General features: G+C 41.9%; 2 protein-coding genes across 2 annotated transcripts; one reads left to right on the top strand and one right to left on the bottom strand.

The window, feature by feature from the left end:
- Positions 1 to 85: 85 nt before the first annotated feature.
- LOC119373793 (uncharacterized) lies at positions 86 to 16,806 on the bottom strand. The gene is made up of 7 exons (XM_037643853.2): positions 16,487 to 16,806; positions 15,734 to 15,875; positions 14,862 to 14,930; positions 10,437 to 10,532; positions 9,339 to 9,678; positions 3,878 to 4,018; positions 86 to 281 (listed from the first exon to the last, which is right to left on the bottom strand). The coding sequence occupies exons 1-7, from the start codon at positions 16,598 to 16,600 to the stop codon at positions 107 to 109; spliced, it is 1,077 nt and encodes a 358-aa protein (XP_037499781.1). The 5' UTR covers positions 16,601 to 16,806; the 3' UTR covers positions 86 to 106.
- A 2,867-nt stretch (positions 16,807 to 19,673) lies between these two features.
- On the top strand, positions 19,674 to 20,363 carry LOC119381809 (transcriptional regulatory protein AlgP). The gene has a single exon (XM_037649570.1). The coding sequence runs from the start codon at positions 19,674 to 19,676 to the stop codon at positions 20,361 to 20,363; it is 690 nt and encodes a 229-aa protein (XP_037505498.1).
- Positions 20,364 to 27,804: the final 7,441 nt, after the last annotated feature.

Raw genomic sequence — 27,804 nt, 5'->3', positions numbered from 1 at the left:
CACTCGGTATAAAAGCAATCTGCAAGGTAAAAAGGAAAGAAAGCACTCAGCAACCTTCTTGACATGAAAGGGCATTCGTTCTTATTTTCTCTTTTTTTTAAAATGGTCACATGGGAGATTGGAAAAGACAATAATGGCCATTTGGTGAACAGACAATGACGAGTTCTGAAGCACGGCTTAGCAGTAAACTTTGATGTTTACTTAGAGGTCGAGTAGGGTCATCATCAAACCTATGCAGTACAAGGCCGAAAAATGGGAGTTCTTCTTGGACCATGCACTGTCTGTAAAGAAAAAAAAAAATTTGCATCACCATGGTGCAATCATTGCATTTTAGTATTTTCCTGTAATACATTAACTCTCTGATAAAAAAAAAAGCAATTCATTAATAATGAAACCAGCTGGCCTTGACAAGTTTTATAGCAGACTAGAGAAGATGCACAGAGGCTCCTTGTTATCTATGCTTTTGAATGTTGAATGATACATTAGGTGCCTTCTATGGCCATTGACAGGGTTGCCAGGTTTGGCTACTTTGCGCCAAACTGGCTACATTTTTAGGCCGGAGGAGGCAGAAAAAAACGCCTTAGCTACTTGGCTACATTTTGGTTACTTTCTTGTTACCTCGATTTGAGCCAAACTGTTGGTACCTTGTGACTTCACAGCCGCTGGCGTTCGAGTATGCAGTGTCAAAACATGGTGACAAAGCCGTGTTTCCAGCTCCCAAAATTGAATTTGGCTCTTGCATTTCACAAAAGAAAGGACTATTGGATATGTGACTGGGGAACACTGTTGCATGGGGCCTCATTTTGCAGACCACCTATTGCTGAAAGCAGATTTAGACGGCAATTGGAAGTGAACAGAACAATCAAAACTGGTTCGCATCCGGGACGCTCTGCACTCATCGACATTAGAAATCAGACATCTGAAGAAGTGTCTGCATTATTTCTTAGAATTAGGTACGGACTGTGACTCGGGAATATTAACTGCTTGAACTTCGTCGTCACACGAGAAACGACTGCGAAAGTGGCTCCAATTTAGGCTTCAATCCCAGCAACTATGATTTTCAGCACACTCATGCAGTACTTATTTTTATTGTCGCCACATGGCTGGTACATCTGGTCCTTTTAATAAAAGCCACGCAATATGCATGAAGAGAGTGTCACTTAAGAAACGCCATCATCCTGCACGAAATGACTGCTAAAGTCAACAATTTGTGCTTTCATCTCAGCAATTCTGATTTTGAAGGGTTCTTGCTGTACTTTTTTTACATTTCCAGCAAAAGGGTCTTGCATTTAGTCATTTAAATGAAAACGTCGCAGCTGTTTTCATACACGCGTGGCTATTTTTGGCTACTTTTACTGTCCTTGGCTTGAGTTGGCAAATTTTTGGCTAGTTCTTTCAATTTCTTGGCTACTTTTGCTCTTTTTTGACCTGGCAACCCTGATTGCCATACAAAGTAAATGCATAAAATAAACTGCTGTAGTGGAAACACACTTACTGTTGCACACCAAACACAAGCATATTAATTTGAAAAAAAAAAAAAAAAAAAAAACATGGCTGATCCCTCTGTTATAGGAATCGGTATAACACGAAAGTGAAACATGTCTTCACAGACGTAGTTGAGCATTTGTTGTGCATTGTTTCACCACAAGGGCAAAGGAATGAATGCTATAGCAACAAATTGTAATGTCACGCGATGAACGGCAAGCAGCTCGAAACTTGCAACGCGCTGCTCAAGCAGAAAGGACGCACAGAAAGAACATATACAGGATGAGCGCGAACTAACAACTGTCACAGCTCGACAGTTAGAGCGCGCTAATCAAACACAAAGGAGGACGCACGAAACAAACGCGCAAGTATACACAGGATGAGCGCGAACTAACAACTGTCACAGCTCGACAGTTAGAGCGCGCTAATCAAACACAAAGGAGGACGCACGAAACAAACGCACAAGTATACACAGGATGAGCGAGAACTGTCACAGTTGTAACTTATTTGTGTGTTAGCAGCGCGCTCCTTTCGCAAAAGCGGCCGCTGCAGTGAGCGAAGTGACCTTCATGCTCTCTTTAACTTCAACGCAAACTTGCGGTGAACGCACAAGACGCACAAACCCCCGCCATCACGAGATAAGCACGCGCACATCGCAACGTCTGGGGCGAAAGCGTGCCATTCGAGCTCTTCGCGCCATCTCGCTAGTGATAAAGAAAACATGTTGAAGCACCACCGATCTCTGAGTACCGCCACCGGAAAATGGTGGATATAAATACCTCACCGTTAGTATAGTGAAGAAAGTACCGCCTATGGCCGAGTCGTTTTGCGCTGCGGAGCAAGGGATCGCAAGTTCGACTCCTGGTGACGAAACTTTTTCTTCTAGCTTTTTTTTTTGTCATCTGTTAGTTTATATATTTTAAAACATCATATCCATGACGGAAATACGTCAGTGGAGCCGTGGTGGAACCCGGCACAAAACATTTTGATGCTAAAATAACCACATATAGCAAACTTGAATGAATTGACTACAGTCAAAGCAACTTGTAACAATACTAGATATAACAATGAGCAGCCTCTGCATCATGAACTGTACTGTTGTGAAATAAACTGCTAACTACAATCTGATCGCGCATTATTGGTTATAGCAATCGTATCTGGCCACAGGGTGCTTGCACACAAAGGAAAAAGAATGCGAAATGCGCGCGGAACAGAAAAGAATGCAGAATTTCTTGTTTTAACAGAAAAAAAATGGGGAAGAAATTCTGTGCCCGTTGCTGCATCTGTCTGCATGTCACACACATTTGTAGAATAGCCTTCAAGTATTCTCCATATTACCAGCCTCGCGTGCCTGTTTGTTTTCCATCCCTCCAAACCCGAATTAACTGTGCCGTCACCGAGATGAAGTCAATGAAGAATACTAAGGAAAGCTCTGTGTGCACATAATGCATGAAGTGAAGGCCGTTTATTGAGTTAAATAAGGCGACACAATCCACAGCTAGAAGGTGGAAGGAAAGGGGAACCGGACAGCCCACTATTACATTTTGTACACAGTCTATCTTTTTGGATAAAAAATGTCAAAGCCTTTGCTAGAAGCACAAAATCATGGAACAAGAAAACTACAAAACGAAAAATGGGCAACAAAAGCAACATAAATATTATGCAGCACAATATTGAATCATCATTACACAATGCTCCATAAAATTTTGCAGATAAGTTTGTCATATTGATAAAATTGTCATTCACAAAGTAATTTCAATACAGCCAAGGCTGTATTCACATTGCGTTGGACAAAACACATTTTTGTAAGTATATTTGATATTCATTATAACTATAGATGCAAATATCAAAGAAATAAAAAGCAATCAAGTGTATGTGAAATAAGCGCAAGAGAGGTGTCTTCGACGGGCCAGTAATGAGTTTCCCTTGCATTTTCATAACCTGTTAAAACTACATCGGTGTTATCATACGAGATCGACACAATTGACCTTCCTGCTGCAGTCGAAATGAGTCAAGCTACTGGCCAAAACATGCACACCATTGACGAACCCCATTCGTCAATGCTATGCGCAACTACCAGGTGGATTACAAATGTTCACTTTCATGAAACCATGTTGCCAATTATCGCACAAGTGATCTGCCAAATATGACTTCTGCAAGAATTTTCTGTCATAAAATGATACATGTTATTCATAGCGATACCTCAGAAATTGATGACTTCTAATGTCTGCACTAGAACACCAATACTGAAATTGTGGGAGTACACTGGATACAACTTATCGAAAGAGAGAATAAAGAGAAGAGTGGGGCCTATGTATAGGCTCTTCTGTTTTGGCAATATTTTTTTCTGCTGCAGTGGTTTTATTAAAAAGCAAGAAAAATAAAAATTTACCTGAGTAATAAAAGGAGCTTTATGGCACACGTAGGAGTAAAGAAACCTTTCCAGCTGGCCACGGAGAGCCGGGACACCTCGGTGCTTGGGCCAGGGAAGCGATAGCTACTAATGAACTCCTCCCTTGCATCCTTGTGGTCCCTACGAAGAATGAGAAGCTAAAATGTTGCCTTCATATCTGGTGTCTTTATCCAACAGGCCTTTTTTTATTCTTACTGCCCGTAACTTAGCCCACTTCTGCATTTGTAGCTGGGCTATGTGGACAGGTGGAGATAGCTCAGCAATGAAGCGAAGCAATCGTTTGACCAAAGAACAAAAGTTGACAAACTAATATTTTAACTGCTGATTTTGTGGCATCAACGTACGTATAACATACGAGAAGCACATGATACTCAAACAAGAGTTTTTTTTCTGCTCCTTATAACACAAGTTTTCCCAAAGAATTAAATAAGCAATGTCCATATTCAATGTGGCCAACTTTGCAAACAGGCAAGTCACATGCCTTCACAAAACCAAGGTATAGGTAGCTGTTCTACAATCCTGGCACAAAAAAAGAGCTGGAGCCAAGCGAGCAAAACACTGGTATCCTGCACAATGATCAAATCGAGCGAGATCATTGGAGAGATGTTCAAGCTAGTTGGCAACCTATGATCCAGAAATTTAATAGCACAAAACAAACATGGGCTAAGAACACGTTGGGCAGAATCAATGCGTCAGTGGATTCCCAAATTATGCAGCAGTCTAAGAATGCATCGGCAAGTACGCTACTGGGAAACTCAAAAAGAACTTCCATAGTTCTTCAGTGATGTCAAGAAAATGGGCTAACATATTTTCCTTATGCAGACAGAAACTTTTTGAATTGCGCATCACACCTGCCATTGTACTCTTAAAGGGGTGGTGCCATCAAATTCGTGGCTTGCACGTTCTTTGATGCAAATCTTACTTATTGCTCTAGGAAGCATAATACACGCTCCAAGATTAATGTATTCTCGCTAGATAATTTCATATCGCCTCATTTATATCAACGACTTTCAGTTTCTGGGCGCTGAGTTAGACAGTGACGTCACTGCGTCACAAGCTTGAACATGTGGGCCCACAAAGTTGTGATGCACGCAGTGCTGCATCGTCTGCTCTCGCACACATGCGAGCAACCGTTCGAATGCCTTCAGAACTCACTAAAATTCTCTAATAGAGAATTTAGTGAGTCCTCTTTATTAGCGTGTACGTAATTTTTTAGTGTGTACATAAGGGTATACACAGAGATCTTTGCAGAGTACTGGGTTACCGGACAATGGTATCTTGTGACGTTTCGTGTAACCACAATTATAGGTGCGTTTCTTTGTTTTCGCTGAGCGACTGTGGCGACAAAATGTTTAAAAAGACGACGTATTCGGAACTACGTCACTGCCGAGAATTTACACCAGCAGAGAAATAGAATACATTACATTTCTGCAACAACAATCCCGTGCTTGCCTGGTTTACCGTAGCACTGCCAGGTGGCCCTACCTACCCGGTCTCCCATTTACGGCTACGGTAACCCTGTATGCTAAAGCAAAGAAGTGTGCAAACACACTAAAATTCTTTAAAGTCGCCTTTGCAGGTTCGCGTGACGATGCGAAGCAATTTGCAAAATGCGAGCAAGTTTGGCTACTTCGGCAACGAGCTCAGAAAAAATTTGTGTAGTTAGCAGCCGATGCTCTCTTGGCTTGCCCGGTGTAGCGGAGCTGTGGCCCTGTGGGTCACAACTCATTGCACGTCACTCTAACATGGTCTGACGTCACTAAAACTTTTGTTGCACTTCCTACACAGTGACGTCGGCGTCAGTCGCGCTAGCGATGGGTCTCGATTGCAAGAATGAGCATTTAGGCACACTTTGAAAGGGAATTAAAATATATTCTAAATGCTTGCTGTGTCCAACACTTTGTGCTGAGTGTCCTTGCCTACAGAGGAAGCCAACAGCAGGCTTTTTATAGCCTCAAAACTTGGTGGCACCACCCCTATAAGCTGTCACAGGGTATAGGTAAAAATAAAAGGAAGCTTTGCATTTTTTAGCGCACTGTAAAACATACTAACAGAAGAGCACTGCAAGAGATGCCTGGCGAGATTTGAAAAAGCTTTTTTTTTTTTAATATAAACTGCGAGTTAGTGAATTCAGGTAAAGCGAGAGTGAGAAAGCATGTGAGTGAGTACATATCTGCCAGGTTAATGACCTAAGAAGAATTAGAAAAAGAACTGTCAAGTGGACAGGTGGGTGGTGCAATCATGAAAAGTAAGAACAAGTTGGTATGGAAGAATAACATCATGATCAACCCAGGCCGCTGAAATATTCTATGCTTCTTTGCGCACACTACAGTGTGTAAACCACTGAGAGACCTCTAACTAGTGTGCCAAGCAAGCCTAAATGCCAGTGATGTCTAGGGAGCCTCCATACATACATGCTCAAGCACTGTTTCAGGGTGATGACATCTCCCACCAAATTTGGCCAACTGCCCCTTTGATTGTCAATTCAGCTTGAAAGTATGTTCTGTCGCTAATTTTGTTACATGCTGGCATGTCAATAATGCATGTGATTATTCAAATTCATTTAGTTTATTCCAAAGTATGCAGGAAACCTGCATGAGTGCTTCTTTCTTATTTCAACACATTAAATTTATTTATTTGTGTGAATATTCATGTAACATGGTAACAAATGCTTAATAGCATTGTCTCACAACGAAAATGGGAAGTCCATTAAGCCCTGTGCTGGCTCAATGGTCAATGTGTCTCACTTCGTAAGCAGTTTCCACATACGCTACACTCAAATGGCTTCATAATGAAGTTGTTGGAACCATAAAAATATTTTGTTATACACGTCACTTTGGTGTAAAGGTCGTGCAATGCAATGGTTGAAATACAGCCAGGATATGAGGAATCTTTCGTTATATTGGTCATTTAGTAGCAGGGGCATACACTGAAAAGACAATCTATAGTATATCTGGGTATTCAAGCAGAACTTTTTGTTGGGCTAGTAGGTGCATGTTAACGGAATGAATAAGGCAACAACAAGACGAACACAAGAAATGACATGCACGAAGGCGCCAACGAGACGAACACAAGAAGTGGCATGGACGAACGCCTTGTCGTCCATGTCATTTCTTGTGTTCGTCTCGTTGGACCCTTATTCATTCCATTAGTATATCTGGGTCATGGTCTGAGTGGTGTGGGAGACCACCGTATTGAGCTAAAATCACTAAATTAGGCAGAAAGGTTAACACAGAATTTATATGTACCTTTTCAAAGGCTGACTTCCTACAAAAACAGTTGGTAGGTGTGTCTATAAAGGCATCCTGATGCAGTTATTTATAGAGAGGCCCTACATAGAAGTGCGAGTCAAGAGTCAAGAGAGTGTATGGGGTAGATGCGCGTCTGCCATGCTAAACATTGAGGTGTAATCATCATCACCATCTTTTTTCTGTCCACTGCCCAGGATGAAGGCCTCTCCCAACGATCGCCCACTCGCCCATGTCTTGTAAAAAATGATTCCACCCTATCCCTGCACACGTCCTAATTTTATCCCATTATCTAATTCTCTACCACACTAGGCTACATTTCTCCTAATTCTCTCCAATCATAGGCTGCACTTCTCTCATTCTCTTGGCACCCATTGTCATTCTAATAGGTCACTGGTTTTCTTGCATACATACACTGCCTACCCAGCTCAATTTTTTCCTTCTAAAGTCAACCAGAATATTGGCTACCCCTGTTTGCACATCATTGTTTTCCTGTCTCTTAATGTTATACCAAACATTTTTGTTGCAATGCTCACTGCACAGTTTTCAATTTTTGCTCAAGTTTTTTTGTCACCCTCCAAGTTTCCATCCCATATGTTAGAAATGGTAAAACACAACAACTGTGCACTTTTCAAAGATTGCTGCAAGCTGCCAGTTATGATTTGCTAATGCCTGCCATATGCAATTGAACGCATTTTTATTCTTCTGTAAATTTAATTCTCATGATCAGAGTCCCCTGTTAATAAATGACCTAGACAAGCACACTCTTGCAGATGCCAGAGGCAGAGCGCCAATGACTAATTCTTGTTCTCGCATCAGGCTGCATCGCATTGTAGAGAATTAGATGATGTGATAAAATTAGGAAGTGTGCAGGGAGGGATAAGGTGGAATCATTTTGTACAAGACATGGGCACGTGGGAAATTGTTTGGAGAGGCCTTCATGACCACTGTCTTCTGCATATTAATCTTCAATCCTACTTATACACTTCCTCTGCTGATGTACTCCATCGTTTGTTGCAATTCAACCCCAGCATTTCTGAACAGGACAATGTCATCTGCAAATTGTAGGTTGCTGGCATTCACTGTTACCTCTATATTCATACTATTTTCCCTATATAATGGCTTCAATACCTGTAAGCCTGTAGCATTGGAGAAGCTATGCATCCTCGCCTGAGCCCTTTCTTGATCTCTATTTTTCCACTTTTCTGACGAAGTAGTAAGGTAGGTAGCTATGGAGTCTTTATAGATATCTACCAAAGTATACATACATATATGTTTCCTGTGCCCCTTGACAACGAAATAGCTCCATGACTGCTAATATCTTTACAGTCAAATGGCTATTGGTAATCTGTGAAAGCCATATAAAGAGTTCGTTATGCTCAATAGGTTTCTCTATCACACAATTAATAGCGTGGATAGGATCTGTTGTAGCATACCCCTTCCTGAAACCAGCCTTTCTCTAGGTTGACTGAAATCAAGAGCTGCTCTCACCCCATTGGAAATTACCTTCAATAATATTTTCTGCAATACTGAGCGTTTTGTTTTTCGCACACTGCTTTCATACAGGTGCCCCACTGTAGTTCAGGTGAAGGTGTTTAGTTGGGTACTTGAATGAAAAACTAAATAATAATGTGCTCCTTCAAATTCTTGAACAATATTAACATGAGCATGTTACCTGATACAGTTTTGAAAAAGTAACAAGTAAAACAGTACTACTATGTTGCCAAAAAGAGTAATGTGACACAGCCAACACTAGTGCAGACTAAACTGATGAAGCTATGAGTAGAGTGGAGATATTACTATTTCCTGGACGGTTATATTCATAGTATAGTCTGAAAATTGCTCAGCTCTGGTTTACTAACATAGGCCCTTACAACGACGATGCTCTGTTCTGGCAGGGAAGATACTAGTATGTGCAAAACCTCACCAGCCGGCTTCTACAGCGACTGTAAATAAGTGCAAAAGCCAGCCAGCAGGCTACACAACATCGTTTGTGTACCCTGCTAGTTCGTATAGCAACAACACAGCTATGAGAACGTCTGTAAAACTATACAAGAAGCTCCCGATTTGAAACACTTAATCTGCTGCCAATCATTAGTCACTTTACTGAGCGGTATTAAATGAAAAGTTTTGGCGAGATAAGAGTGATTACTTCCAAAAAAAAAAAAACACACACACACACACACACACACCTTGAATCAACTCCAGAGGCAATGGCTCCAAGCCACTCATAGATTGGTACACACACATCTTCTCCCAAATGTTCCAATGTTGTCAGTGCAGTAGGCACAGCCTGACAGAACTGCGTTGCTGAAGAGTAGCTTGGTTTGCAAGGGATCACCGTATGGCCACACCGCATAAAGTACCTCGCAACAGGGGAAGGTGACAAGCTTGCATGCTCTGGTAAGGACTCCCAGACAACAGCCACATCTTGGCCTACAAGACTGCCACACCGCTCCAGTGAATCCAGAGTGCGTTTGTAATTATTCCTTCCTGGATGAAAGCACTGCTTTTGTAGGTCTATCACTGATTCTGAAAAAAATTTCAGTAATTTTTCTTTCTTAATTTTTTTTACCCAATGAATAAAAGTAAAAAACAACAGTTCCACCAAGCAACATGCAGGGTGTTACAAAACACGGGCTCAAAATTACTTAAAAGTGAGAAAGATGATATAATTAATAATGTTGTTAGAATTGCTATCACAATGGCAACCATAATGAAATGAGAAATTCGCATTTAGGCAAGTATAACAAAAAGACACACTGATGCTGTGTGTGTCTGTGTCTGCATATGTTGTTTTAGCACCCAAAAATCATGTTTAAAATTAACTACAAAAATATGGCTACTAACTTTTTATCCAAAAATTGTTGGAACTTGGATGATCAATTCCATTGCAGAATTTGAAGCCTGTTGTCCTCAGATTCTAATTTCTGCAGAGTAATAAATATTGGCCAATAATCCCCAGAAAATCTAAAATGAAACACTGAACAGAGCAACTGAAATCTGCTTAATAGATTCCAAGTGCTTTGACTGTTTTGACATCATTAGCACTGCCTCTAGGTGCAGCCACAGATGTTTTTAGCAGAAATCATGTTCACACTGTTGGTATTATCTATGGTTCTGCTAACAATGAACCTAAATGTACCCTGGCTAATTTATTTAGGTAAATTATTTAACATTAATTATATCACAGAGAGGCAACAGCTATTATACACACTAATGTCAAACGAAAAACTAAGGATTAATGGCAGCGCTGTCTTGGGCAGAACAAGATGTATCATTTTTCATACCGAAAACACGGTGTCCCTTAGAACTGCCTGTAGAACAAGAACCTTCAAGTCCCGATACACGAAAGACTTCTTCCTGCAGTGACAAGTGAAGTTCACCTGAAAGCATGTGCACAATAACAAAAGCAGAAATGAATAACAGCTATCATAACATTGTAAGTGCGTGCACACACATAAACGTCCCAACAGCATCATATTCTAATTTATTGCTATATCTGGTCTTTAAAGGGGTGGTGCCATCAAATTTCGAGGCTATAACAAGCCTGTTGTGGGTTTCCTCTGTATGCAAGGACATTCCACACGAAGGGTCGGACACAGCAAACGTTTAGAATATATTTTAATTCACTTCCAAAGTGTACCTAAATGCCCATTCTCCCGATAGAAACCCATCGCTAGCGCGCCAACACTGACGTAGATCTGTAGGATGGGCAACGAAAGTTGTAGTGACGTCACACCAAATCTGCTGTAGTAACGTGAGTGACCTCCGGACCTGCGCCACTTCCGCAACGTACGTACCGGCTGTAGTGAACTAGAATATATTTTAGTTCACTATAGTACCGGCAAAGCATCGATAGCTACATCACTCGCCGAGTTTCGATCGCTTCCTGGCTAAGTACGTCACAGCCTTGTGTGGTCGCGTGACCACGCCTCCTACACTTCTACGTCACTGCCCAACCTCGGCGCCCAGAAACCGAAACCGAAAGTTGTCCACATCAAAAGGTGATATTAAATTATTTAGCGAGAATACATGAATCTTGGTGCGTGCATCATGCTTCCTTGAGCTATAGGAAAAGCTTGCAGCAAAGAACGCGCAAGCCACAAATTTGGTGGCACCACCCCTTTAAGCTTTTTTTTACATAACTGAAACAAAAATACTTCTAAGGCAAAGCACTCATAAATTAATCAGACAAAGATAAACAACATCTCCAAAGGACCACTGACAGCAAAATTCCAAACTTGAGATATTTCTGTTGTTTGACTGTTCCGCATATGTGGGGACCTTTGACTGTATTAGCGGCAAACACCAAATAATTAATTTCTGGCATTTTACGTGCCAACATCTTGATATGATCCTGTGGCATGCTGTAGTGGGGGGCTGCAGATTAATTGTGACCACCTGTGGTACTTTAACGTAAACCTAATTCTAAGTACCACGGGAGATCTTGCATTTCACTACCATCAAAATGTGGCTGCCATGGCCGGGAATCAAGCCTGCATCTTCGAGCTCAACAGTGTGACACGTTACCTGCTGAGCTACCTCGGTGGGTAGCAATGAACCTTGCCTTAACCATATTTTAATATGGTTTGAAAGTTAGCTAGAGTGGTCCTCAGAGTTTGAAAAACCTCATGACATTGTCATCAAGACATGTTTGGTGGCTGCTCGGGCACTCCGTGATGTTTAGCTCTGCGAGTGTTCCGGATGTCACAGAAAGCATGTTTGCACAGCGCACCATGGCTTGTCTCCTGCATTGATCGGTTGTTGATTTGCTGTCTAGGTGCTTCTAGCTGCTCCTGCCAGTGGCTTTTTGAAGTGGCGTAGCTAAATAGCAAGGCGAAAAAATTTTTTCAGAAAGGTATGCCCATAACCATGAAATAAAAACTGGGCAGGTGGCTGCAGGGTGCCCGTATGCCCTTCCTTTCTTCCATGAGGAGGAGAAAATCAGCTATCCTGGGTGGGTGTGCAACATGTCATCTCATGCTAGGTGACCTATGATAGACTGAAATTTCTAGCAGGGCATGTGCTTCATGTGCCACTCCCTGGATGATACAGCAACTAGGCTCCTCAACATCTGTGAAGTTTGAATGCACAAGTCAGTTCCAACCGCTGAGGTGGGGACCCCAGTTTCTTACGATTCTGGGAGGGCACTTTGAAGGTGTCCCAGAATTAATGTTAATTATCTATGCTAGCCTTAATTTTATGCCACTTTGAAGCATTTACAGTTTAATTTCAGAATTATCACATACAGACATGCTTATCACAGCATAGAAGTCATAAACAAAAATTTGGCTGTTAGTGCATCCTTTAAAGGGCCCCTAAAACACCTATAGGTTGAAATTTAGTTGTGGTGTTGCAATTGAGCACAAGTCTACAATGAACACGTAGCCATGAGAATTTTTCTAAACGGTGCCGTAATAGCGGAGTTACACATGTTTGATGATACAAAAGAGGTCCTCGCTTGCTGTGCTCTTTCCTTTGCTATGCTCCGTTCGACGGCTCCTCTCCCCTCCTGGCCGAGTGCTCTTCCTTACCATGCAAGGAGGAACAGCGGCGAGCAGACAAACAAGTTCTTTTTGTGGATGACGAGCAGACAACAATGTTGATGTCACGCTGAACACTGAGGGGCTAAGGAGTGCCGAAAGGTCCGTAGAGGAGAAGGGATTGTTTCTGGGAATTTGTGGGGTGCCCGCAGCTCGTAGCGCTGCCGCGTTTAGCACTGTTGATCGTGACGGTATTCTGAACTCGATGCGCACATTTACTTAAAATGTGGAAAATTACCAGAGGTGGTTTAGAGGACCTTTAATGGAGATTTCAACATTTCATGCAGCATCCCATCTTATTGAACTGGTCCTGCGAGCACTCAGACTTCATTTATATACCCTTGGTAAGCAACGAAGGCACTTTCAGTTGTTGGTACAATTAGAGGAGAAAGTTAGGCAATCTGGTGCATAATTAGCACAAAAACAACGTGGAACAAGAACGAGAAGCATGGATATGCTCTTGTCTGATCTCTTTCTAGTCCTAGTTAAAGATGTCTCAGTTACGGAACCAATGGTAATCTGTGAGCAGCTTCATTCCCACCATAACGAAAGGCGAGAATCGCATAATGTGAAAATCAGCGGGAGAGGTCACCTTCACAGACCCTCCAAATAATGTAATGTCTCGTCTCATACTTTTCCATAAGATTATCATCCAGTTTTGAAAGCTCCGTTAGTTATGACCCCATCTTATTGCTCAGCCCGTTTAGATCATTACCATAAGGTACACGTCATTAGCTGCCGCACTAACACTTTCTATCATTCCTCCGTCCCACGCACGTCCAACAACTGGAACCACCTTCCCTCCGACATTGTTTCCATTTCAAATCATGACTTGTTTTCTTCCACCGTACACAATCACTTACTTGACGACGTGTGAAGTTTATATTGTATATATATTTTTTCTACTTTACTTGTTCTGTATTTCTTATCGTACCTACATTTGCATTAAGTTGTATTAGGCTAACATCGTATCTTCATATGTATTGTAATTATTATTATTTTGATGTTATTTTGTTTGCTTTGTTTATAATTTGTTATTTTATGTACCCCACTCCCCTCTGTAAAGCTTTGTGCGATTGAGGGTGAAATAAATGAAATGTCTGATTGTCCTGTGAGCTAACACATTGTCAGTGCAGCACACGAGCCCCAATTCTCTGTCCTTTGCAGTTTTATGAAAAAATTTAAACAGGCAAATGGGGCTGCACCACTTGGCCAGTCAATATATGCACAGATTCTTCTCAACCGCTGCAGCCACGACACCACTTTGGCAAAAAAAAAATCTTGTTTTCCAACATATCAGTCTTTTTGATTAGTTAGGTGCAACAAGGCAAGGTTCATACACATGACTAATGGTTTCTTTCAGAATCACTGCTATAGTAGCCATGTTTTTCTCCTTTGTCACAATGTTAGAAACATGTCAAGAATTGCCACCAGTGAATCTGGTGGCATCTTATGTTACCATTCAACCCCTATGTCTGATTTTGAGCCTCTATTAACGTTCACAGCCCCTTATAAGACAAAGCTATCTTCAGATAGCATTGGACGTGAAGCGCTGGACAAATTTATGGTGAAGAAATTTGTAAGGCCCACTCAGCATCTCCGCAAGTGAAGCTAACGGTCTTTCTTTTTCCCGACAAGCCTTTCCACAGCCACCGTATTTCCTTCAGTCACTTTTCACCAATGCACTTGGCAACCTGCAAACAGCCATTACATTACCCCCCAAAGGCATCCAACAACAACTACAGAACCTCATTTAAGGCACTGTTAAGGCCAGGAAAAATTTTCACACTAAACTGCGCAAAATGTATATAATGAACCAAAGCCACACATCACATCTTTCTCAAAGCATATCTTTCTCAGTGGCTCAAAAACGTTGTCTTGAGTAAACTTGGAAATACAGATGATTTTTTATCAAGCACATATTCAGCTTCAAGCATCTCAATATTTCTTTTTTCTCAGAGCTCTCATATCACGAATGGACACGCCTAAAATATTGCCCAAAGGTAAAAACTCTATAAGCAAAATCAACTAGCATACTCCCTCACGTGAGCTTACTTTGCCGGTTTCTCGGCACCAAGAATTCAAGATGCAGTTGATAAACCAATAATGCACCAGCATTTATGCAAGCATTTTTACAACCAGAAATGCAGTATGTACCTAGCCACTTACCATCAGCTGTGACAGCTACACAATTCCCGTAAGGAATACTTGAGTTGAGTGACAACAAGTGCAGTTTTCCTGAAAGGTCAGGGAAGAATTAATACAAGAAATAAAACAAAACTTGCCAAACGTGAATATTTTCAGACATATTTATGCAAAAATTAATAAGAACCTAATCAGTCTCATTAAACGTTTCTACATGCTTCAAACACATTTCAATCACTGAGTTGTCATACGAAACGCCTGACATGTCTTTACAAATAACGCTGTGCTACACTAAGGCTCATAAGACCTTGAAGATACAATTCATTCCCATATGTTTATGTGGGTAAAACTGAAGTATCTCGCAAAAGCACTCACTCTGTCAAACTCTAGCACCAAGTGATTCTCAACACATACATTTCATGCAATATTGCATGGGCATTTAATGGATTTATGCAGATGGTTCTCACTACATCTGCTTCTACATTAATGTTTCTACTTGACAGCCACACACAAGCTCTTAATAAAGCTTGGATCCAGTTGTACAATTTACCATTGCAATATTGACCGGTAGGCACTTTTATATAGCTATTTCAACTCAAACTTTCAAGATGTATAGGCATCAGAATAGCATTAAGAAATTCGTGGGGTGACTACTAAAATCCCTTCAGGGAGTTAAAATAAGCTGCAGTGGCAATAGCACAGCAAGGGCGCGCCAGCAAGTTTTAAGACATCCACATTGCCAACAATGGCAAAATTCATTTCACATAACATAGTGAAAACTTGCGTGATTGAAGTGTGGTACGCTACCACACTTCACTTAGGTGGTATGTTACGACACGCCAATCACTTCAATCTCTTTTAATTCGTGCATGACTATATCGTAACCTATCCCCCACCTTGTCTCACAAAATTTTTCACCAAGTCCCAGGCCACAAGATCCTTGGCACGGACATTACAGACAACATGGTAATCTTGAGCAGCCATTAAAGACTGCACATCTTTTGGGATCCGTGACAGCCCTGGTAGCAGCAGCTGCACCTAAGCAAAAAATAAATGGCTATATGAGAATGCTTAATCACACACTGCAAAGAGGGCAGGACACACACAAATTGCACTGCAAAGAGGGCAAGACACATACAAATTTTCAATTTCGTCTTTTTCAACGCTTCGTTGTCTGAATTTTCAGCATCATAAACCTGGCATTTCCTTTTTTTTTAATAATATCCCTTGCATTGCCACTACTTGTGATATACATATGTACCACACATATACAACTACTCGCAATATATATGCACTCACACTCACGCACACGCACACACACACAACACGAGCGTTAAATCTTAGAACCCAGTTTCCTAGCTGCTGGAGCAAGTTAATAAAGCAAAAATGAGCAGCGCAGGTCACTTAGGATGGCGTTATTTAAGCTTTTTCCACTTGTAATAAAGTCTTGTATTTGCTGAAAAATTTGTGCACCAGACAAAGGAATGCCGAATACGAGCTGTCAGTTGTCATAAACAGCATGCAAAGCACTTTAGCGACAGCAGACAAGGACACGCCGGAATCAAAGGCACTACAAACACATAGCCGCACTGGTCTAAACAAAAACACAATTTTTTTTTCTACTTTGCCACGCTGAGTAGAATGCATACCGAATGAATGAAGTTGCATCTGCGAACGGCTTCCTGCCAGTGCTCATTGGGATCCCCGAAGTGCGAGAGGTGAACATCGATGTCATAATGAAGGCGCGGAAAATCTGGCCACATGTTGCATCAAGAACATGAGTGAGAAAACACGCGATAGTTTACACTTTGTTTGCACATAAAATGCACATAGAGCATGTGACGCCTCAAGAACTGCTACACTGTGCTAAAACACACTTTAGAAATAATGCGCGCAGCGATCTCAAATTGAAGAGCAAGGGGGCTTTGAAGCGTCTGCTGCACCGCGGCACAGGAGAGCGCGGCCATAGCGTGGCTTCGGCCAATTAAGTTTGGATTGGCTCGGTGTGGTTGTTTGGATTACCAGGTGTCTCAAAGGTGCAAAATAATATATATAAATAATAAAGAAACAAATGAAGGGTCACTCATGATAAAAAAAGAAAAACAAACAAATATGTCAACGTTACACTGTGCAAGGCATTATGCACAGTGTAACATAGAGGTATTACGGGCGCGTTGCAACAATAATATGCATGACAATAATAATATGCATGATAATAGATATTATTATTAGGCTTTCTTGCGTTTCCTTTCTTGAAAAGTTGGCTATCGCCCCACTACACACTAGCTCTATAAGAAAAAATCGAGTATTTGGGAAGTATTTCTGCTACACAACGATAATCGTCATCCACCTCGCGTTATCACCATTATCACCACCGTCCCGGCACTTCCCGGTCACGGCATAAAACACTTTCGTGTTAAAATCGAGTATATCGGGAGTATTTCTGCCACACAACAATAATCGTCTTCCGGCTTGCTCGCGTTTCCTTTCTTGAAAACCCGGTTCTCGCAACTTTCCTATCAAGAATGCTATGTCCCGCTCGCGCGCGCCTTTCGTGACCCGCGGTGATAACGCGAGGAAAGTACGATAGGTGGATGACGCTTATCGTTGTGTGGCAGAAATACTCCCCAAATACTCGATTTTTCTCAGGGTGTATACACTCTATAACCCTACACTCTATAAGAAAAAATCGAGTATTTGGGGAGTATTTCTGCTACACAACGATAATCGTCCTCCACCTCGCGTATACTTTCCTCGCGTTATCACCGCGGTCCCGGCACTTGCCGGTCACGAACGGCGCGCGCGTTATCAGCGTGACATAGCATTCTTGATAGGAAAGTGACGAGAGCCGGGTTTTCAAGGTGTTCAAGAAAGGAAACGCGAGCAAGCCAGATGACCATTATTGTTGTGTAGCAGAAATACTCCCCAAATACTCGCTTTTTTCTTACACTCTAAGACAAAATCGAGTATTTTGGGAGTGTTTCTGCCACACAACAACAATCGTCATCCACCTCGCGTACTTTCCTCGCGTTATCACCGCGGTCGCGGCACTTCCCGGTCACGAACGGCACGCGCGTTATCAGCGTGACATAGCATTCTTGATAGGAAAGTGACGAGAGCCGGGTTTTCAAGGTTTTCAAGAAAGGAAACGCGAGCAAGCCAGATGACCATTATTGTTGTGTAGCAGAAATACTCCCCAAATACTCGCTTTTTTCTTACACTCTAAGACAAAATCGAGTATTTTGGGAGTGTTTCTGCCACACAACAACAATCGTCATCCACCTCGCGTACTTTCCTCGCGTTATCACCGCGGTCGCGGCACTTCCCGGTCACGAACGGCACGCGCATATCAGCGTGACATAGCATTCTTGACAGGAAAGTGACGAGAGCTGGGTTTCCAAGAAAGGAAACGCGAGCAAGCCAGATGACGATTATTGTTGTGTGGCAGAAATACTCCCCAAATACTCGATTTTGTCTTAGAGTGTAGAGTGTGGCCAGCGCCTTGGTGTGGCTTGCTCGCCTTTCCATTCTTGAAAACCCGGCTCTCGTCACTTTCCGATCGAGAATGCTATGTCACGCTGATAACGCTCGCGCCGTTCGTGACCGGCAAGTGCCGGGACCGCGGTGATAACCCGAGGAAAGTACGCGAGGTGGATGACGATTATTTTTGTGTCGCAGAAATACTCCCCAAATAGTCGATTTTCCCTTGTATACACTCAAAGACACTGGCGTAAAGGGAAAAATCTAGGGACACTTTACACTGGCGTAGCCAGGGGGAGGTGTTGGGTGGTGCAATCACCGTCCCCCGAAATTTTTCAATCTTATATATATATATATATATATATATATATATATATATATATATATATATATATATATATATATATATATATATATATATATATATGTGTGTGTGTGTGTGTGTGTGTGTGTGTGTGTGTGTGTGTGTGTGTACAACGCGCACGCACCAACATGCATGCGTCTTTTCGTGCGTGACCACCCTCCCCCCGGGGACTTCAGTGGAGCGGTTTAATTCGCACCGCCACCTAATACATGGATTAAGAAACTCCAAGTAGCGGATCGAAGTTTTAATTGAATTATTCAATTACTTTTTTGGCGTCGAGATACGTTCTGCGATTCACACAAATTCGTTGTAATATTATTGTGAATCACATTTTTATTAATTAGCTTTGATATGACCACTATGATATGACCAACGAGTGTTCCATGTATTAAAACACTCACTTAATAATGTAAAAAATTGAAAATGAGAATAGAAATTTAATTTATGACCAACGTACGCCTGTCATTCTCGCGTTCTCTGATTCACCTTGATGAAACCAACTTCTCTATCCGGCTAATTTTGTTTGTGGCTTCCGCTATCTCGCACAACGTCGATGATGAACTTTTGTTCAATTACTACATCGTGCAGGGTATAGCAAAACGTCAATGTGATCGCACCGATCCGCACCACAGGACAGCTAGACACAAAACCCGCGCGGCCCGCGCTCCGCTTGGCTCGGTGGTTCGGTTTCACCACAAAGATGGTCACGTGAGCGATCGTAACCAATCGGCACGCCGGCGACCCGCGGATTTGACTCCATTTTTTATCCTTTCACATTGCCATCGCTGTGACGTCACCGAATCGTTCTCTCCATTATCGTTCCGTGTTGGTGGTGTATGTGCGTGCTGATTGTTCGACAGGCAAGCCCTTTTGGCGCTTTTCGCGTGCTTTGAGCAGTTCTGTACTTTTGTGCAACAGCCATTGGCGCTGGGTCTTCAGCATCAAGTTTTTAACTGCCACGCAGATACAGCCGGCGTTTCGATATTCTCGGCATGGGCTCATCGGAGTCGGACGCAGCGCAACAAGTCATGTTCAACGCGAAGGGTGTTACGCTTATAATAGAGGCCGTCAACGGACTCGTGAAATCGCCAGAGCCAGAGCCCCGCGTGCTCGATACGCCAAAGATCAGTCTGAGCAACATGAAGTCTCGAATCGACGCGGCGCTAATGGTGTCGGCTGGAACGTCCAGTGCTAACAAGCAGTCGCGTCCTTCCGAAGAAGACGCGGCGTCACCGGGTCCCTCTCGGCGCAGCAGCGGCAGAATGACGATTCCCCGCGAACAGCCGGCGCAGCCGGCGCTCAAGAAGCCCAAGGTAGAGCCGCAGAGTGAATCTCAAACCGGCGACACTCCACGATCGCTCCGTAGCGGGCGCAGCTATATCAACGATTCGCCGGCTGCTCAGAAGGCGTCTACCGCGCAGTCCTCAAAGACCACGAGCGCCGGCGCGTCGACACCGGCCTCCGCTAAACAGACCGCTGCTCCAACAGCGTCGCCGTCAACGGCTACGACGTCGTCGCCGCCACAGAAGCCCGCCAAACAAGCCACACCAAAGGCGGGCTCCTCGAGCTCGCGGTCGAAGCAAGACTTGGCGGAGCCACTTCCCGACCTCTGGCGCATCTCGCCCAAGATAGCTGAAGAAATGAAAAGTATTGCATTCCGGCATTTTCATTTTTCCATCTAACTGCGCGCGTGCATTGCAAGCCTGGGCTTCCAAGAATCTTGATTTTTCTTTTTTTTTTCCTAAGTGCCGAACGTTTTTGTAATCGTGAGAAACGCTTTGTTCATTCCGCGGCTTTTCAAAAGTTTTCTGGCCCAGCTTGAATTTTAGTACCATTATGCACCCCACTGCAGGCAGGCGTTTATTTCAGTGCATGTCAGACGTTCTTATATATGTGGGCAGCGCCTATTTTGTGGGTAATGTAGCCCAGATGGAAAGTTGCAGGCACTTATCTGCCATTAAAAATAGAAAATGAGTACAGACAAAAAGCTAGTGCTAGTTAGCCTCAGCGATCTGTCTAGCTCACTGGGCAGTGTTGCAGAGTAGGCCGGTGGTCTCACTGTGCACGAAACACCTATGCTGAACTTAATCACCTCTTTTGGATCGCCCCTCGACTACAACAAAGCCATTCTATCACATGAATGCAGTCAACCAATTCCACGACATACTGGCAACTTTCCATCTGGGCTATTCTTGCCGGCTGCCAGCAATACATCCACTTCGTTAAATATGCCAAGTAGCAGCCGAGATTTTATGCAAACCTTTTAGAATAGCTTAACGCCTCCAAGCTGTTTTTGTAAGTAATTATTAAGTGAAAAAATGCCCTTAAAGGAAGAGGTAGAAAATTTTGGATTAGTTTAGTCATAAATACTGTCAGCACTGGCTTTAGATGAATGAGCAATTCATACCTTTTCTGGGTTAAATAGATAAACTGAAGCTTAAGTGAAGCAGAATTTGGTGTTGATAGAATCTGAATAAGTACAAAGAGTCTCGCTGCTTGCCTTTACAATGTTCATACAGAGTTTAAGGTATGAAAAGCACATTTCATATCTTTATGTAAAGTGCCCTGCATAGCAGATACTCTCGTAGCACAGTGACATGCAGTTAAGTCTGCTAACAGAAGTGTGCCTGCGATTAGTATGGTGGGCTCTGTAGAAGCCAAATCATCAATAACAACAAAGGAAACCTTCAAGAATGTAGCATAGGGCTGCATAACATATAGACTGTGGGCTGCATGCGGCCTACATATGTGCTGGCGCTGCAATAAGGAAAACAGTAAATATGTTGTAAAACAAGACTGATAGGTGCTTTTGATAGATTGTGGTTGCAAGAGGAGTTCAACACCTTCCCCCTAAGGAGGTTTTAAAAAAATTGCTGGAGTGTAAATTATGTCCCAAAAGTGAAGCCAGACCTCTGCCATCTTACTACAGGCTTGATAAAATGTTAGCTTACAGTGAAGAAGAAGTAGCATTTCCTTCGCACACCTTACTAGTTTAAGACTGTTAATTGTTCTGGACAGATGCAGCTCAATATATCACTTTGTGTTAATAGTTTCCTCAAGAAGCCTCAAGGTCTTGGCCGCAAATTTTATTAAAGTCATGTCACCAATACTCATCTGGGTGTATTACTTTCGTCAGGAACAACGATACCTTATCTTGTAATTAACCTAGCATTTACTTAGCAGAACAAAAATACTTGGATCTCTTATCTGTGCACCACGTGAGAATGCCATGTTTTTGAGGTAAAGTCAAGGCATATGCTAGCTTCATATTTGCTGCTAAAAAGTTGGGAGTGCTTCCACTCCATAATTGTTTTTAAACCTCCATGCATCCCCCTTACTGAAGTGTTTTTACACCATTGCATGTAAATATGTCGCATGCACACACACATAGGTACTTAAGCTCCCTATTCCCCCATGAAATAAAATACCAGCAGTGCTCCTGGTGCTGAGATGAACGAGAAATGCAATGGCCTGATAGACTGCCTTTCTGCAAGCAAAACACCAAACAGTAGGTCCTGTCAATTCACTTGCACCACCTGAACAAGTTCATGAGGTGCTGCACCATGCCATTCGTTTCAGCGGTGCAGAAGTGGCATCCTCTGAACCACACTGTTAGTTTCAAAAGGTGCAGGATACGTGCAGAACTGGTTGACGATTTTCCTGCACCCTCTCTGCTGGTGGTGCCAGCTTGGTGCAGATGTGCACATGCGCACTAGCAGCGCGGCATTCAGGTGTAGGCATCGTACGCACGTCTACTGTTTCTATGCAATGTAGGATGTGTTTGCACCTCATAAACTGTACATATGTGCAGTTTGCCACCTCTCAAACTTACATGGGCAGCTTACCTTAAGCAAACAACAGTAAAGCTTGTGCTGTGTCGGCACCGCATCATTCATTTTTGGTGTCGTGTTGTGCCTGCATTATTGAATTTGAGCTGCTTAATATCTGAACTTCTCGCTCACCACCATGAACAGGTTCAGACTGGTGCAGGGGAATCAAATGGACCTAGTTTTTTTTTACTAAACTGGCCATTTTTTGACTTCCAGGGAAATTGGTATTAGCCCTCATCGGTTTTGAGTTGTGCAGCCCTGACGTTGCAGAATGCACTCACAAAGAATTTTTTTTGTCAGGTTTCAAATCTGCATCGCAGTGTGTATTGCCATGTGCTCATAAGCATTCAAAGTTCTTCATCATGTTGGTGTAATACTGGGCATGAATGCTGCACATATCATGAAGGCCGCAGCAGGAAGATGGGCTCTTCTGGCCCTTAACATGTACTTCTTCACCAAGCTCTAAACCCTTAGCAAGTGTGCTTGAATGGTGTTGATGCAAAATATGTTCAATTGAATGTTACCATGTTTCATCAAAATTATGCACATATTATTGATCCTTCTTATTATATCTGTAAGCTGTAGATAGCCCCACACCCGGCACCTCATTGCATTAGCAGCTCTTCATATTTACTTATGTAAGTTGTATTGGCGAGCATACTTGTTTCTGTTGTAGGATGCACTGCATTGTGATGCATTTTTTTTCTTTTGCAGGGGTGTTGCAAGTGCATGTTGAATAATCTTGGTGCAGGTTAGCTTCTGTCATGTGAAAACCAGTGCGAAAATTAGTCTGCCTTTAAGACGTTGCAGATATAAAGGCAGCGTTTACTCATAAGGAGCTGAGTATGTGTCTATGCCAGCATGTAAATGCAGTAGGGATGTCATGACGGGGCTGTTTTAACTACATTTGCATGTGTGACCCAATACAGCATACCATGGTTCAGTTTTTTTTTTTGTACATGTAGCATTTCATTATATCCATAACTCGTTCTTAAGCAATGGAATTTTCGTTTACAATGTAATCAATAAGCCTAATGTGGCTCTGATAATTGTGGCCTGGCAAATTAATCAATACTGTTGGCTACAGGGGTAATGACGTTTAGAGGAAGCTGTTCAGATCTCAGAATCAATGTTTTTCTTTAATATAAATGCATGCAAGAATGAAAGGATTTGAGGCAATCTGCTAATTTTATCTATAGAAATTATAACTAAATACTTCTACAACTGAATGGTTGTAAAAGGGTTATAGAAAATAAATATTATATTGAACAAGTGTGGTAGATTACATTTTTGGGAAACCGTATAGGTGACTTAGAAAGAGTGGAGTCCTTGGCATTCTAGAACAGAGCAGCAGAATATAGTGATGATATAAATAACATTAAAATTTGTGCACCTGCTCCTTGTAGAGTCATGAGCAGGAGTGTCTGACTGGGACTTGTTCTTTTTAATCAAGTAAAAATTGCATCCTGAAAAAGAACAAAAGAAGCCTGCAGCTTAACATTTTTAACCTTGCTAGCTCAGAAAGAACACGAACACAAGAAAAGCTCTGCTAAATCTGCAACACGTTGCCTATCAGACCATTTAGCACAACATAAAGAAATGAAACCGACTTTGCTAAAAAGCTTTTGTTCTGAGAGAGTAACCGACCACTGTAGCTTGACCAAGTATTTTCTTTTAATATTACTTTAAAAAGTAATCACTACATTTTGCAATGGCTCAGAGTATTTTAACTGGAAACGAATGTATTGAACCACCTAGACTTGCTTGTTGTTGGTACCATAATAGTGCTTTAATTGATGCTTACCTTATTGCCCTTTCAATTGTTCATTGTTCATTGATATCTGTGCTCTACATGCATTATCTGCAAGATGGCAGAATTGCTGTGGCTTCGAATGAAATGAATAATGCATTGTGTGCAGTAATAAGAGTGCCTTAAATTTTAGTACAACTAGTGCCTTTCAAATATAAATGAAAGATATTTTGTTGACCCCAAACATGTTGTATCAGTGTTTATTATGCAACACTCTACGTGAATTGTGCTCATGAAATGTCCCCTCACCAGGCCCTATTGCAAATTTCGGTTGCGCACTGGAAGGTGCCATACAGGGAGCACTTTAACAAAATAATATTTCAAATCGTTTCACTAATGGAGAAGTTTCAAGAAACTGAATTGCCCTATTGCCATGCCACCAGGAGTGATAGTCACTGTCAGCAAAGACACTCACCCCCCGCCCCACCCTTTTCCTTGTCACTTGTTTTTTTTTTTTGCAGGCCCAAACCTGGTGAGGAGCCTTTCAGTCAACATACACAGCAGTGTTTTATTAATTTCTTATCCTGGTGTTTCTGATTTGCTGGGTCACAGTTCTTAGTGTGCATATGAGCGTGCAGTATTGATATGTTTTGGAGCTGAGATGCATTCCAAGCACGACATCTGTATACTATGAGCACATTTTTTTTTCTGGTATTATACTTTCATTGTTTTTGCATTTTGATGTATTGTTTCCACTTTTGACACCAACCTTTAAGGAACAAAAATAAACATAATTGCACAGTTGTTGCTGTTGTATTAACAGCTAAGCAGTGGTGAAGGGTTCACACTGCACAGTTCTGATGTTGCTAAAGTTCACAAGATTTTTTTGCAGTGCAGGTATGCAATGGAGCAAGATTACAGGTAGCACAACATACGGTCTGCATAATCAAGAAAACATTCAATCTTCAAGCAGTTTTTTACCGTTGCAAGTGAAACTGTCCAGCACTGTTTTTCTAGTGCAGGTTGTAGACCAAAATAACAAGCTGCAGGAATATTCAGCTGCTTTTCAGTTACCATGCTCCTTAAACTTTTGATGTCAACTTTATCAACTTGCCCTGAATGATTGAGCTGAATGTGTTTGGCTGGCTTTGTTAAAAATCAATATGCATCAGCCGCAGCTTATGGACTGTAAATGTGTGCTTGAATGTAAGTATGTTCTGAGCATATACTCCTGGCTAACCCTTTTCATTCAGTAGGAAAGTATGAAAGTTGCACCGAGCTTCCCAGAAATCCAGCAATTAGGCAAGCAACGTTTTTAGGACAGGCATTCAAGCGGCAGATAGTAAAAAGAAGAGGCTAAACACAAGCCATAAAAAGAAAGATTCAGTTTGCAGTGTGAATTGGCTCTTCTGACTGCAAGGTAGTTTTGCTAATGACTTGTCAGCAGTACAGAAAGACTTAGTTATTATTGCAATTGGCGTGAAATTGCTTTTGAAACTTTACGAAGAACTGTTGTCTACATCTTAACAGGGATTGTCCTGGGCAGTTCTTGCCACCTACCTCTATACCTCCCAAAAGGTGTCTGGTAACGTTTAGAACAAACTGCAAAAAATTTGGAAACAGATTGCATCTATTCTAGTTTGCATCTACTGTAACAGTGGTGCCCCAGAATGATTGAAATCTATCACTTTCACCTGCTTTTGAAATATTGGAATACAATAAATTTAGAATACTACCAAAACTCTTAGTGAAAAGCAAAAGTTCTGTGCAATCCCAATGTGCTGTGTAATGCTTAATCGTAGCCCTTCCAGGACCATTAGGCATGAGAGTGTGTAGCCAAAATATTCAGTTGCCACTAAATTGTGAAATAGACAAACGTAAGATGTACACCTGCGCCGATGCTTCCCCTTCTTCAATCAGTGATTGAAGAACAGGAAGCATCGGCCCAGGAACAATATTTCAACAATAGGACTTGTCTGTTGAAGTGCCAGCTTGGGGCTGAAGTGTAGTGTTTTAGTACGTTGTAGGTGAAAAAAGCTTCCCTTGTTTACCCAGTTTCGTTACTCCTATAACGTATGCTGTTTTTTGTGCACTACTACTGCAGAACATCAAAAATTTGCTGTTAAGTTTGCTCAACAACTGGTGAATTTAGTGTGGCTATTTCATGCTGTTCCAAGAGAAAGATTCCTCTAACAGTAATATTCGTGACGTTTTTTTCCAAAAGAGCCAAATCCAGAAACTGAAACTGGGTGAAATTGCATGGGAACGTGAAGCACACCGAAGTATTATAAAATTTGTAATCAAACTGAGGCAATCCAAGATAGTAAAGTGAACTCAAGAAAGCACTTTCAAATAAAAAATGAGCCATATCCTGCACCTGTTTGAAACAAACTGAGCCAGCTCCATTAAACCAGCTCTGCGTCAACAATCATCGCCAAAAAAACCAACATGGCCACATCTAATCTGTTTAATTTGTATCCTAGTTGCTTTGCTGTCGTGCTTTCCTTCCACAATTACTTTTTCATGGGGGAGTTCGCGCACACTGAAGGACATGATGTTGTAGGGCAAAACTCTATAAAGAGTAAGAGGCCGACTTTCCTACTTCTTTCTGCCTCTTAGTGTTTCTTTTCGAGTTTTGCACTACAGTGTCCTGTCCTTTCGATCCAAGACGGTATATTTGAAATGGAATAAGCTGAAATTAAGATATTGGGCACCGATCTATTCTTTGATGAAGAACTGATATGAAATGGCACGACATAAAACCAGCTAAGAAGAAGAGCTGAAACATTTATCGAAGGCCTTCTATAGATGCCAAGAGCAAGAAAGCGCTGCCGACAGTCCAGAAGGGTGCGCCTGTTGCCTGGAAGGTTGCTCCACAAGTCTAGTCATCATCATTACGCCCATGACACAAACGAAGGCGCTGACGAAAGCACAAGGATGGTGCTAATTTTGTCGCAGAGTATTTCTATATCAATCATTCGCTGCCATTTAGACTGCTTTTGCGTAGCCAATTCAAGCTCAAATGACATGTTCCAATCTATAAGAGCCAAATCCAAATTTTACTGTTGTATACCAACAATAGTGGGCTATATAGATTTCAGCCGCAATATAGGTTTGAAGTACTTTGGTGACAGGAGCTCACTGGCAAAGAATTGTTGGAGCAGGCCCAACCATATTGTCAATAGCAGAAAACCGCATTTTTCTCACTTTCACTTAAAGTGGACTTGGCTCTTTAAAAAAAAAAGAAAACCCACATTTACATTACCGGATTTTCAATGACAGTGCAACGTAACATGTGCGCCAGTATTTTAAGCACTGCTAGGAGACATCAAAGAGTAATGCTAAATTAGTTTAGGATGTCATTTTTCTGTAAACTTTTATTAATTTGAGCAGAAATAATTCTTACAGGACAAAACTAAGACCATATTTCCTTTTCTTACTGTACTTACTGTACACATGGCGATTCTGGGGTTGACCAGCTGAACTACATTACCACCACACATGGCACGTGCCCTGATGACAAACACTTCTACACCTTCTGTG

Source organism: Rhipicephalus sanguineus, chromosome 1 (genome assembly GCF_013339695.2).
Source record: "Rhipicephalus sanguineus isolate Rsan-2018 chromosome 1, BIME_Rsan_1.4, whole genome shotgun sequence".
Classification (NCBI taxonomy): Eukaryota; Metazoa; Arthropoda; class Arachnida; order Ixodida; family Ixodidae; genus Rhipicephalus; species Rhipicephalus sanguineus.
The sequence above is the reverse complement of the archived record's forward strand: the minus strand, read 5'-3'. Positions and strand labels throughout refer to the sequence as shown.